Consider the following 12238-nt stretch of genomic DNA (forward strand, 5'->3'; position numbering starts at 1 on the left):
TAAGGGCCATGTACAGACATTTTGAGGGACTGTGGCTCGCAGTCACTCCTCAAGACCAAATTCCTCCCAATTGACTAGGTCGGTGACTCCCTAATCAAACACACCTGATTCAACACAACAGCTTATTAGCAAAGCTCCAATGCTGCGTCCCAATTCACATATTATCTGTTCTAAATAGTATTCGAAATTAAAATTAGTGTGTCCCAAATCGTAGTATGTTGAAATTAGTTTGAAGGTTAGAATTAGAAAAATATGCACAAAACATGCACCAATTTGTAATCTAATGGTGACAAATTTCACATATCTGGAAATGATGACCTCTATCGGCACCTAACAGGGGTGCATTTGACAACATATCTGCATTTTCACTAAGTCTTGTGACAAAGCTGTAATGACCTTGACTGACATTTGTCACTGGTTAATGTCAAACTAACTACATTGTGTAAAAAGTCAAGAGTCCATAATAATTCCTGGATATTTTCTGGACCCTCACTGACCACACATTTGTTGTTGCACAAGGAGACATTTATTACCATTCAAAGGCATTTTCTTGAGGCTTCTGATTTGCTCTGTAAAGTTCCAGCGAAACACTAGCAGATCATCAAGACAGATGACACATATTTTCCAGCACAGGCCAGAACAGCAGCTCCACATATCTTAGAAATGTGGATGGAGCATTTGTCAGTCTCAGTCCAATCATGACTTGGAACTGATACAGGGTACTTCCAGCGGTAAAGATTTCTTCCCTTCTCATATAACTCCCAAACAACTTGACAAATGAGTAACAAGTTACAACAAATGTCTGAGCCAAACTTCCCCATTTAAATTGACTATACTCACTACTTTAAATATACTCACCACAACAATTATTAGAGCTTGTAATGCCTTGTAATGCGAAACGCTGAGGCGCTCATAGCATTAGAGAGCATTTCACATGAACTCACCTGCCTGTAATTATCAAGTGCTCCTGAAGACAAGCTGTTTCCGCTGAGTTTGATTAAGACAGGGTTTGAGCTAAACTCTGCAGGACAATGGCCCTCGAAGGCCAGCGGTTGAGAAATTCGGCACTACACTACAGTACATGGGGCGTGTTCACACTTGTAACTCTCTTGGTTCTTTTGGTCCAGACTAAATAAAAATACATTTAGTCCTGGTTCGCCTAGCGTTCATACTGTCATTTTTAAAACGGAACCTAAAGATACAAAAAAAAAAAAAAAAGCTTTTATGCCGTAAATTTTGCGATCGAACATCTAAAATAATCCTGTGTTCTGGGCTAAATGCGCTTGTTGTATGTGCTTGTACATATGATGGTATTTTGACAAGCTGAGAACTCGTAAAGAGCTTATAAAATGTGTAAAGGAGTCAAAACAGTGGCAGGAATCCCTCCATCACACACAAACTAATGAAGATCTACTGCGAGGAGACGTGGTTCTGACACCTTTACTGAAATGTGCAAACAGATATGCTTGAGCACATTTTAGGGTCGCATCTTGTGACATCATGTCCTGTTTTTGGTAGATGTGTCCATGTTGTGTTCATATTTCAAGTCTATGAATTTCAGCTTGTTTTGAAGTGGACAAGTCTTGTTCCGCTTGTTCGATGGCAGCGTTCACTCAAACTTATACAAATGAACCACACTAACAGAGCAATCGCACCAGGGTTTGTGTTAATCCAACCAAACCAGCCCAGTGTGACACACCACGCCCTTAAACTACAACACTGCTTTGGTAGTAAAATAATAATAAAGAAAGACAAAACACATGTGTTGTGGATGATGTAATTACACATGCAATTTGCAAGCATTAATTAACTTGATATCATTTTGTTAAAGTAACTGTATGTGGCGTAACTGTGGGAGAAATGAATAATTATTTTTTTAATTCTAATATTAATTTGCCTAAATAAAGTACACTAGCAAATTGCAACTAGATAGCAAGCAACATAATGAAACTGCAGGGTGTCACACTTTTGGTGTTCTAGGAGCTCATGTTGAATGTGGGCCATTTGAATGCAGAATAAAAATGGGATTATGGGATAATCTGTGAAAGGACAGGGGATTATGACTGGGTATCTGTGTAACCCTTAACTTCAGCTCTCATATTCATCTGCCACAGATCCAGCTCATGTGCCGTCCTTCAAATAAATTATCTCTGGTACACTCTCAAAATACAGCAAATTAACCTCTGCCGTTTCTTTTACAACGCAGTTAATTCAATACAATTTAGAATTCCATTAAAGTTAAACAAAAAGTTTATTAAATTGTCCTGATTGTTTGTGAGCATCACATTATATGCCATTGCAATATTTCTTTGAAGCCTTAACTTTGTATTTTGTGTGATTGATTTTATTCACTGAAGTAAAACAATGAAACATTATTAAAAAAAAGACTAATGAAGTAAAAAAAAAAGAAAAAACAGATTTACAACAATCCAAAAGCAGCAGCCACTTAACCCATTTTAAACTGCATTATAATATGCTAGAAGCTCGTGGTTGTCTCTTCCCCTCGTCTTCATTATCCGTTGCACTTTGCTTGGGCTAAACCCAGACTCCATTCAGTAATACCTTCTCCTGCAGGCAATTGTAAATCAATGAGATTCAATAAAGAAAATAAATAACGTTATTATCTGACAGAAGGATGGAATTTGTTGTTCCCTTAGGAGTTGAAGCCTTTAAAATCAATTCAATTCCCATTATAGAAATTGGATTTTTTTGTTGAAAATTAGCGCTTTAAATACGATTAATATTAAGTATTCAACAACACATAAATTACCTGTCCCTGAAATTATTATTGCAACCTTTCCTGCTTTTACTAACTGTATTCTACATCATAATATTAGAGATATTTTCCCAATCTGATTCTGAACACTTAAAAAAACGTGTCAAAATCATCATTCATTTGACGCATGCTTTTTCATTCTCCCTCAAAAACCTAAATCTTTATTATGTCTAGATGTGATCTATTCAAATTCTCATCATTAAATTCTCATAATATTAATGCAAAAAAGAAAAAAAGAAAGAAAAAAAGAAAGAAAAAAAGAAACGAGGGACAGATATCTCATGCCAGGACTGGAAGTAGATAAACTCACAATATTGAGATTATAAGACAGGAATATTTGCATCAGCATCAGTGAGAGCAGTGAAGGACCTTCACTGACCTCATCAGAGGACACCAGTGGGTATTAAACACATTCGAGAGCAACTCTGCACTGGTGTAACTGGAATGAACACTCAAGACTAACAATTTATTGAATCTATTGTACTATTTATGAGTGAGAAAAACAACGCAACGCTGAGCTCATGAACATCTCAAAGCTTCTTACAGCATTACTGCTGCACACAGGCAATGAAGCAATACTGGAGGATTTCATCTTACCAAATTTAAACAATGGCAGCTCAATCACAAAGCCAAAATATATATTCATTAGTTTCTATCACAAATGCTGTTATGTTGCTGGTCTAATAACCGTTAATCATTAATAACCCAAACAAACTGGTTTACTATGATGTGTAGTGCCAGAACTTCAAAACTGTTGCACATAACAAAGAGAGAAAGAATACATTTCTAGGGAACATACAAAGGCAGAACAACTTGTGTAGCCTAAGCTAAAATTGAGCTATACTTGGACCTTGTGTTAAACCACCAAGCAAAATCAACTGACTGTAGATATGCATGCTAGCAGACATGAGTCAAAATATGTCAGACAATGATCAAGCCTAAACTATAGCAAGTAAATGAGAAGTAGAAGAATCATCTTTAACTTTAGATGTCTCTCAATGTTCATAACACCTCATCTAACCTTTCTACCTCACGTTCTGTAAGTACAGATGATGTGACATGAACTAATCAAAGTGAACCCAAGCCGACAGCTTCATGTAATGTCTCCTCATTAAAATCATTAGGGTTAGTTTTAATACAGAGGCAACAGGGTTGAGCAGGAATTTCTGTAATCCATTAGAATCTGGTGATGACATTAGTGGTAATAATCTCAGCGGAAATCCTGCCAAAAACACAGATGTAAGGCACTGACAGTCCAGCTTTTGAATAACTCTTCTGCATGACGTGAACTACAGTGCCAAAAAAGAAAAAGAAAAAAGAAAACTAAATAAAAAAAAAACATTTGCTTCCATCCATCAAGTCAAGCTGTTCAAACAAGTTTGAATACAATACTGTCAAACACACAAGACCTTCTGACAGCAGTCTGAGATCTTCAGAGAATGTATGCTTAACTAGTCTGTTAAATGAACATCAGATAGCAACATATTTTGTTCAAACGCACACTGTCCAACACTACAATGGACATTACGCAGTACTCTTTGAAGAATGTTGGCGTGTCCTGTAAATACTATCATGTCTCATTCAGTAGCATGATATTACTGATTTTTCTTTTGCTATTGGGTCAAATGTAGCTTTTCTTCAATTTACTATGACAACTTCTGTTTCTGAAAACCCTGGAAATGTGAAAAGAGTCCATTTAAAATCATTATGCAAAATAATGTGAATTTAAATATGAAGTGTATCTGATAGCATCACTGTACTTTCCCCTGAGCTCCACATCAGCACCAAGATCAACAGTCAGGAGACAAAACAAAACGCAAAGTTCCAGTTTAGTTTTTCGACTGTGTGTCACTGAACTAAACTCCCGTGCATATGCACTTCTGACAGGTATATTTAAGGGTCTTACCGCACTCCCGACAGAGCTCTAGACTCACGTCCTTCCTCACGTTGCGCTTGGTCTCCACCGGAGGGAAGACCGGCGTGAACACGGAAGTGTCATTAGTGGCTTCCATGAAGAACATGTACCGGATCCCGGTGTTGAGCTGGAAACATCTGCCACCTTCAAACCAGATGAGCGACACCACCGAGTTTTTGAGGAGTCCCCCCGCCTTCAGCCGCCACACCTGCTGCACCCTGACGCGCACCTGACGCGACGCGTTGCCTGGCTGCTCTTCCTCCTGGAGCCTGCCCTCAAACACGACCCCCGAGCGGCGCACGCGCTCCAGCACTGACGCCGCGGGCGGCGAGCACGCGACGCTCCCACCCCGGACCACGCGCGTCCACAGGCACAAACACACGGCGACTCCACAGAGCGCGGAGAGCACGGAACAACCGCGACCTGACGGAATCCGCCGCATCCTCTCGCGCGCGTCTCTTGCGTTCAACGGGACGGATTAAAGTGGAGCAGGAGAAGTGAATGAAGAGACGCGTGGGTTCTGTCGGCTCTTCAGCTGATCGTATTACAGGAGGCGGGGTGAGGATTTCCCCACCACGACACCGCATGCGACGCGACGAAGGACAGCGCGATTTGTCACATCGTGTGTGGGTTAATGGACGTAATAGCCTAAGTAAATAGTGGTTAGGGATTTGAAAATATATTAAATAGGCCGTGATATTCTGTCAAAACTAAACAAAAAGTATTCTTCCACAACATATCTGCACTCTAAAAAAATCTGTAACTTTCAACCCATGTTTGGGTCAAATATGGACAGACCCAAACCGTTTTGGTTTAAAGTGGAATTAAAAAATTAAACCAATGGTTGGGTTTGTCCATATTTGACCCAAACATGGGTTGAAACAACCCAGATTTTTTTAGAGTGTGTATTTAAAAGTTTTATTAAAAGCTGTTTCAGTTTTGCCCAACAATATATAGCCTATAGGCCAATAAAGGTTATTTCAAGTTGTTGAGAAAATTTGAAACAGCTTTTAAAATGAACGAAACTCAAACTTTTTTGGCAAACAGAAACTACCGTATAATGCATGTTAATAAAATGTATAACATCCTGTATAACTGTGATCTGACATTTCTTAATACTCTTGATCTGAGAAAAAAGAAATCCTTAGTGACTCTCGTCTTTATGTTGTCAGTGTGTTTTACTGTGTTTACTTGTTAACAAACGTAAAAAAAAATGAGACAACATTGAATTTTAGCTTTGGGGGACAAACTGATCTTAATGTAAAAGAGAAAACAAGCTTTTTTTGTAATTGGACTTTGAACTAAAAGACTCTGTCTGTTACATAGACATTGAGACAACTTTTCCGTTTAACAACTACCCCCAATTTCCTCTACTATATTGAGATGGAAAACGTATTCGAATTTGTCCAGCTTGTCTGTCACGTGTAGTAATACACGCATGAGTTGAGAAATAACGAAGAGTCGTTTTAATGAAAAAGGAAAACACGTCTGAGAAACAGTCAAAACTACACATTAACACCAAACAATACCAGACAGAGAACAAACTCAAACTGAGAGCTTAAATACACAGAGCAAACAAAAGAGCTAATAAGACAATTAATGAGAACACATGTGAACAGGATAGGGAGAGAGGACAAGGGCTCTGGAGATCGAGGAACTGGAGAGGTGCAAGACAAAACCAAGTCAAACACTTAAGTTCATGGGGAAGTGGAGGGTGGGAGGTGCCAAGGGGGGGCAGGAGCAGGAAGAGCCAGATGGAGGTCCAGAAACCAGCCAGGACGAAGCTCCAGGGTGGAGTAGAGGGAGGGAGAAGCCAAGGAGGACACAGGGCAGATGACTGATGGAGAAGAGACCCAGGTGGAGCTGACGAGCCGGAAAGCCCACATGACACAGCTGGCACTGGAGACTGAGGTGGAGCCGCTGCCACGAGCGTCAGAGGAGGAGCCAGTGGTGCAGGCAGGATGATGTCCAACCAAGGTGAAGCCAGTGGGACGAGGGAGCCCGGTGGAGCTGTCAGGATGATGTCTGACCAAGGCTCAGCCAGTGGGACGATGGAGTCTGGTGGAGCTGTCAGGATGATGTCTGATCAAGGCCGAGCCGGTGTGACGAGGGAGTCTGGTGGAGCCGTCAGGATGATGTCTGACCAAGGCGAAGCCAGAGGCACAAGGGAGTCTGGTGGAACCGTCAGGATGATGTCTGACCAAGGGCGGAGCCTGTGGGACGAGAGAGCCCAGTGAAGCCGTCAGGATGATGTCTAACAAAGGCGGAGGCGGTGAGACGAGGGAGTCTGGTGGAGCCGTCAGCATGATGTCTGACCAAGGTGAAGCCAGTGGGACGAGGGAGCCCGGTGGAGCCGTCAGGATGATGTCTGACCAAGGCGAAGCTGGTGGGACGAGGGAGTCTGGTGGAGCCGTCAGGATGATGTCTGAGCAAGGCGCAGCCGGTGGGACGAGAGAGCACGGTGGAGCCGTCAGGATGATGTCTGACTAAGACACAGCCGGTGGGACGAGGGAGCCCGGTGGAGCCGTCAGGATGATGTCTGACCAAGGTGCAGCTGGTGGGACGCGGGAGTCTGATGGAGCCGTCAGGATGATGTTTGACCAAGGCGCAGCCGGTGGGACAAGAGAGGATGATGGTTTCTGTAGGATTAAAGTTGCAGCGATGGGTTCCGAGTCTGGAGCTGGAGCCAGGGGATCCTCTTAACAGGGCAGAGCTGGTGACTTGAAGCGCAGAGGCAGATCCTCACCGTCTAGTGTAGGAGATGCATAGGGGCTGAAGGGAACCGGCTGAGGCAGGGCTGAGGAATTTGCCGTCAGAGGATGCGGGAGAGGGAGGATGGGAGGGATCACAAGCAACATGGGCTGGGCAGAACCAGCGGGGAAACAGGAGATTCAGGGCTGGGCAGAACCAGCAGGGTTAGAAGAAACAGTCAAATTATCATCTTCAAACATCTCCAATATTTTTTTTAGATATGTTCCAGAGGCCATAGAAATCAGAGCGGTGGGGTTGTGTGCAGTGCTCTCCTCCCACTTTCCTCCCTCGAACTCCACAAGCACTCCTTAGGCGACGCATGGTGTTGCCGGCTAAAAACACCTGGTCAGACTCTCCGTGTGGATCTGGCTCTGGGGTGATGTCACTCTCCATCCTCATAGCAGGCTCAGGCTCGTCCATCGCGGCAGGCCGATCTCCTTCGCCTGCGGTGGGCTCTCGCGTCAGCATCATGCAGCCCGTGGGTGGCTGGTCTCTGGATGTGGAATGGGGCTGGTGTGGTCTTCAGCCAGGCAAGTCATTGTTCACTCCACCAATGTAGCAAAGTTTTCCTTAGGACCGTCTGCTGGAATATGCGTGCCTTAGACCGCTGGGTAGTGCGTTTGGCACGCTAGCTGTAGAAAGTCCCGCGTGTAGTCTTCCAGCGAACGGTCTCCCTGCTTCAGACACAGCAGCTGAATAGCTGGCAGGTCCATTGAAGGGGGAAAACAAAGAAAAATGGGAAGAAAAATGCTGCTATAATAAACTGTTTAAGTTCGGTAAACTCAAACTGAAGGCTTAAATACACAGAGCGAACTGTAATTAACTAACAAGATAATTAATGAGAACACAGGTGTACTGAATGGGATGATTAATCAAACAAACTGAGAAACTGGGTCAAATGACAGGCACAGGGAGAACAGAACCAAAACACATACATGTAACAGTCTGATCCTAGATTATCTTCTGTGAACTCCAGCTGGCCCTGCCTGGTGAGCTTCCAAACTCTCAGTTATACAGACTTGATGTCAAACTTTAAAAGCTGTTTAGAAGGGCCTTTCTCAGTGGTGCCAACAGCCATACCCACTGCTTTTAATTGGTGCCCTCTTTTTGATAATATACACAGAACAAAAAGTACCTGAAAAAGTACACAGCAATTCATGGTACGCTACTTTTATGATGACCTAAAAGTCATTGTGTGGCCATGTAATGTCAAGTAAGGTTTTCCATGTCAAAGTCACATGATACTGAGTTCGGTCAACGTAACATTGACCTTAGAAGGAATAGCCTTGCCTCTAAAATAATGTAAAATTAAAAGAAACTATTTCAAAAGAAAAAACAAAAGAACATGCAAGCACAGCTGCCCCATGGAGCCAAATAATAATCTGAAATAAACCAAAAAACTGCTTCTAAAATTTTACTTCCATTGGTGGTCAACTTAGACTGTATGTTATTTAATGTAGTAATTGTAGACATATAAAAATAATAGTTGCTAACGGACGGCAGACGGTCTCTGTCAGGTCTGGTATCCAGGCTCTTCTGGAATGCAGCTGTCGTATGAGGACAGACTGAGGGGTTATTGGGACACAAATATTGCCATGTCTCGGTTCCTGAAGCAGAACAGGTATTCCTGCATTGATGGAGTCTCATGTATAAAACCCTGCATTGTTTTTATTCAAAAACTGTGCCTACGCACAAACATAAGATTCTGCCACCACAGTAACATTTAAAATAGATAAAAGGGGCTGATGTAAACATTTCAGCACACTTGTCCCAATAAAGTACAAGAGCCAGCTAAATACACAATCACACTAAACTGCCCAGGGGGGCAAACATTCTTGCTTGGGTCAGTTTCAGACTACAGGTAGTGTTCAAGATTTACCCATTCTCAAAGTGCTCTGAGAAGAACCCAATGAGGAGAGCTGAGCTGATGGTGTCCAAAAACCACCAATCAATTCAAAACAAGCTGTTTGTGAATCCATTCCATTCCTATCCATTGGGTTTGATCCAGTACAAACCGTCTGTCTCCATTCAGCAAGTGTACTTGCTCAAAGTTTATTAAATTGTGTTTTGCTTCCCTCATGTTCAGGGGAGTCAAAACTCATGGTGTGTCTCAATCATCCCAGTAGATTTCTGGGTTATGAACCAAATAAATTGTGAATAATTTGTGTGTATTTAACAGCTGTGGTGGTTACGGCATATATTTCAGACTATCCTTCCATTCCATACAGTAATCTGTTTCATTTTCGGAAGGTGCGATGATGGGAATATGTGTGTCATCAATGCATTCAACCACATTGTAAATCCTAAAGGAAAATCTAATAATTAGGTTACTTTCAGAGGTCACAGCAAGATGTTATTAAATGAACGCCATTTATCAGATTAGCCTCATTTAAACCGATTTCTACAACACTGTCCTGCAATCCTGTGAAACTTCTCTTTGATGGATCTCATGAGTTTGTGTGCAGGAAACAACACAAAAACTCTCAGAAAGAGCGTGAGAGCGAGGCACATTTTCCTTCCCGCTCTGATACAGCAGCTTTACTAATGTGCTCTCTCCGATGTTATATAGAAAAATGTGCAATTAATGAATGTACTGCACTCCAAAAAATGCTTTTCTTACTTAGCATTTTTGTCTTCTTGTTTCCAGTCAAAATATCTAAAGATTATTAAATCAAAATGCATTTACTAAAAGAAAACTCTGGGTTTATATAAGAAAACCTGCTCCTGACCAGGTTAGGTTCACAGAGTAAGTTACCATGGTAACTGAGTATAAGTATGAGTATAAGTTACCCCTCTTTCAGAAACGGGCTTGACTAACTCTGCTTTCTCTGTTTGACATACCTCACATTCTGAAACGGAAAACCCAGAGTTTTCCTCATTTCAGGGTTAACATACTCAGAGTTTTCACTTAAGCTCCTTTCTGAAACAGGCCCCAGGTGAGTAAGAATCAGTCATCAAACACGGTGAGTAATGTCTTGTCCTGTTATTGTCACCTGCACTTCATGCTACACGTTTAGCATAGCCTTCCCCGTCGGCAATATAACAGTTAGGGTTTATATGTGATAAATGCAAGGAGACAGTCAGGCTGACGGAGAAGAATTAGAGACACGCATCCAAACTTTAAGTCAGCACTAATGATGTTTGACTCCGCCAGTCGGCGATCACCAAAATTAATATTAAAGAGGTGTTTAAACTCGCAAGTACGATGTCAGGCACTGTTATTTGCTCTGGCCCCCTTCGTGTTCGAAGGAGTGATGAGATAGTTAGTAGATTGTGTACACTCAATGGCTAGCTGTCTAAGTGGTGTCCACAAAATAATATAGAATTCATAGACAATTGAAAAAAAATTTGGGGCAAACCTGACCTGTTGAAAAGAGATGGTATGGGATGGTGCTGCTCTTCTCTCTAGTAATTCGGCTCATAGTCTTAGAGATAAAACATGACAATCTGGGGCTCAGGTCAGGAAGCAGACAAACTGGCTAAACCGACTGTCTGCTAGCGGCCTCGTGTCACCAAGGTCAGATAAATCCCATCACATAGAGCCTCTTTCACCTAGATATCATCATATAGAGACTGTGTCTGTTCCCCCAATTTTGGAAATCCAAAAAACGTCCAAACCCATCTAAGGTTAAAAATTTAATTGATGTTCAACAAATATAAAATAGATATAATACAGATGAGCAAACGATAAAGCTTGGGCTGCTGAATATTCGATCCCTACTTCAAAAGTGCTCATAGTTAATGATATGATTTCAGATTATAACCTAGATGTGCTGTGTTTGACAGAAACCTGGCTAAAACCAAATGATTACATTACTTTAAATGAGTCCACCCCTCATGATTACTGTTATATACATGAGCCTCGTCCAAAAGGCAAAGAGGGAGGTGTTGCTGTAATTTATAGTAATACTTTTAAAACCACTAAGAAATCTAGTTTTAAATATACTTCTTTTGAAGTGTTGGTGCTTAATGTAAAAATATATAGTGTAAACGATAAATCACGTTTGAGAATTCTGCTGGCTACTTTATACAGGCCACCAGGGCACCATAAAGATTTTATCAAAGAATTTGCTGACTTTCTATCAGAATTAGTATTGACTGCAGAAAAAGTACTAATTGTTGGTTATTTTAATATACATGTAGATAATGAAAATGATGCATTGGGATTGGCATTTAAAGACAGTGTAAACTCAATTGGAGTTAGACAACACGTGTCAGGACCTACTCATTGTCGTAATCATATTCTAGATCTAATATTATCACATGGAATCAATGTTGATGCTGTTGAAATTCTGCAGCAGAGCGACGACATCTAAGATTATTATCTAGTCTCATGTAAATTACATTTAGCCAAGGCTGCAAAGCTGAGTCCATGTTACAAGTATGTTAGACCTATCACTTCTGCCACAGAAGATTGCTTTCTCAACAATCTTCCTGATCAGTTTCATCATCTCAGAATCCCGGAGAGCTTAGAAGAACTTGATATTGCAACAGAAACTTTTAACTCTCTCTTTTTCCAGCACTTAGACACAGTTGCTCCGTTGCGCTTAAAGAAGATTACAGAAAAAAGTCCAACACCGTGGTACAACGAGCACACCCGGGCCCTTAAGAGAGCAGCCAGAAAAATGGAGCGAAACTGGAAGAAAACAAAACTAGAGGTATTTCGGATTTCATGGAAGGAGAGCTCGATTGCTTACAGAGAGGCTTTAAAAGCTGCTATATCTGCTTATTTTTCAACCCTATTAGAAGAAAATAAACATAATCCTAGGTATTTATTTTAAAAAGTGGCTAAACTA

The 12238-nt window shown here is 41.4% G+C and overlaps 1 protein-coding gene across 5 annotated transcripts in view; it reads right to left on the bottom strand.

The window, feature by feature from the left end:
* The window catches only part of nrg1 (neuregulin 1), a 103736-nt gene extending 98545 nt beyond the window's left edge, over positions 1–5191 (bottom strand). For 3 of the 5 annotated variants that reach the window (XM_077243416.1, XM_077243413.1, XM_077243412.1), the window contains exon 1: positions 4683–5191. In XM_077243416.1, coding sequence (XP_077099531.1) covers positions 4683–5133 — 451 coding nt within the window. In that variant the 5' untranslated portion in view covers positions 5134–5191. The remainder of the gene's footprint in view (positions 1–4682) is intronic. The other 2 variants (XM_077243415.1, XM_077243414.1) reach the window with 1 other exon arrangement.
* Between the last annotated feature and the right edge of the window lie 7047 nt (positions 5192–12238).

The sequence above is a fragment of the Siphateles boraxobius genome, unplaced genomic scaffold (genome assembly GCF_051911475.1).
Source record: "Siphateles boraxobius isolate OS27281-9 unplaced genomic scaffold, OSU_SipBor_1 25, whole genome shotgun sequence".
Taxonomy (NCBI): Eukaryota; Metazoa; Chordata; class Actinopteri; order Cypriniformes; family Leuciscidae; genus Siphateles; species Siphateles boraxobius.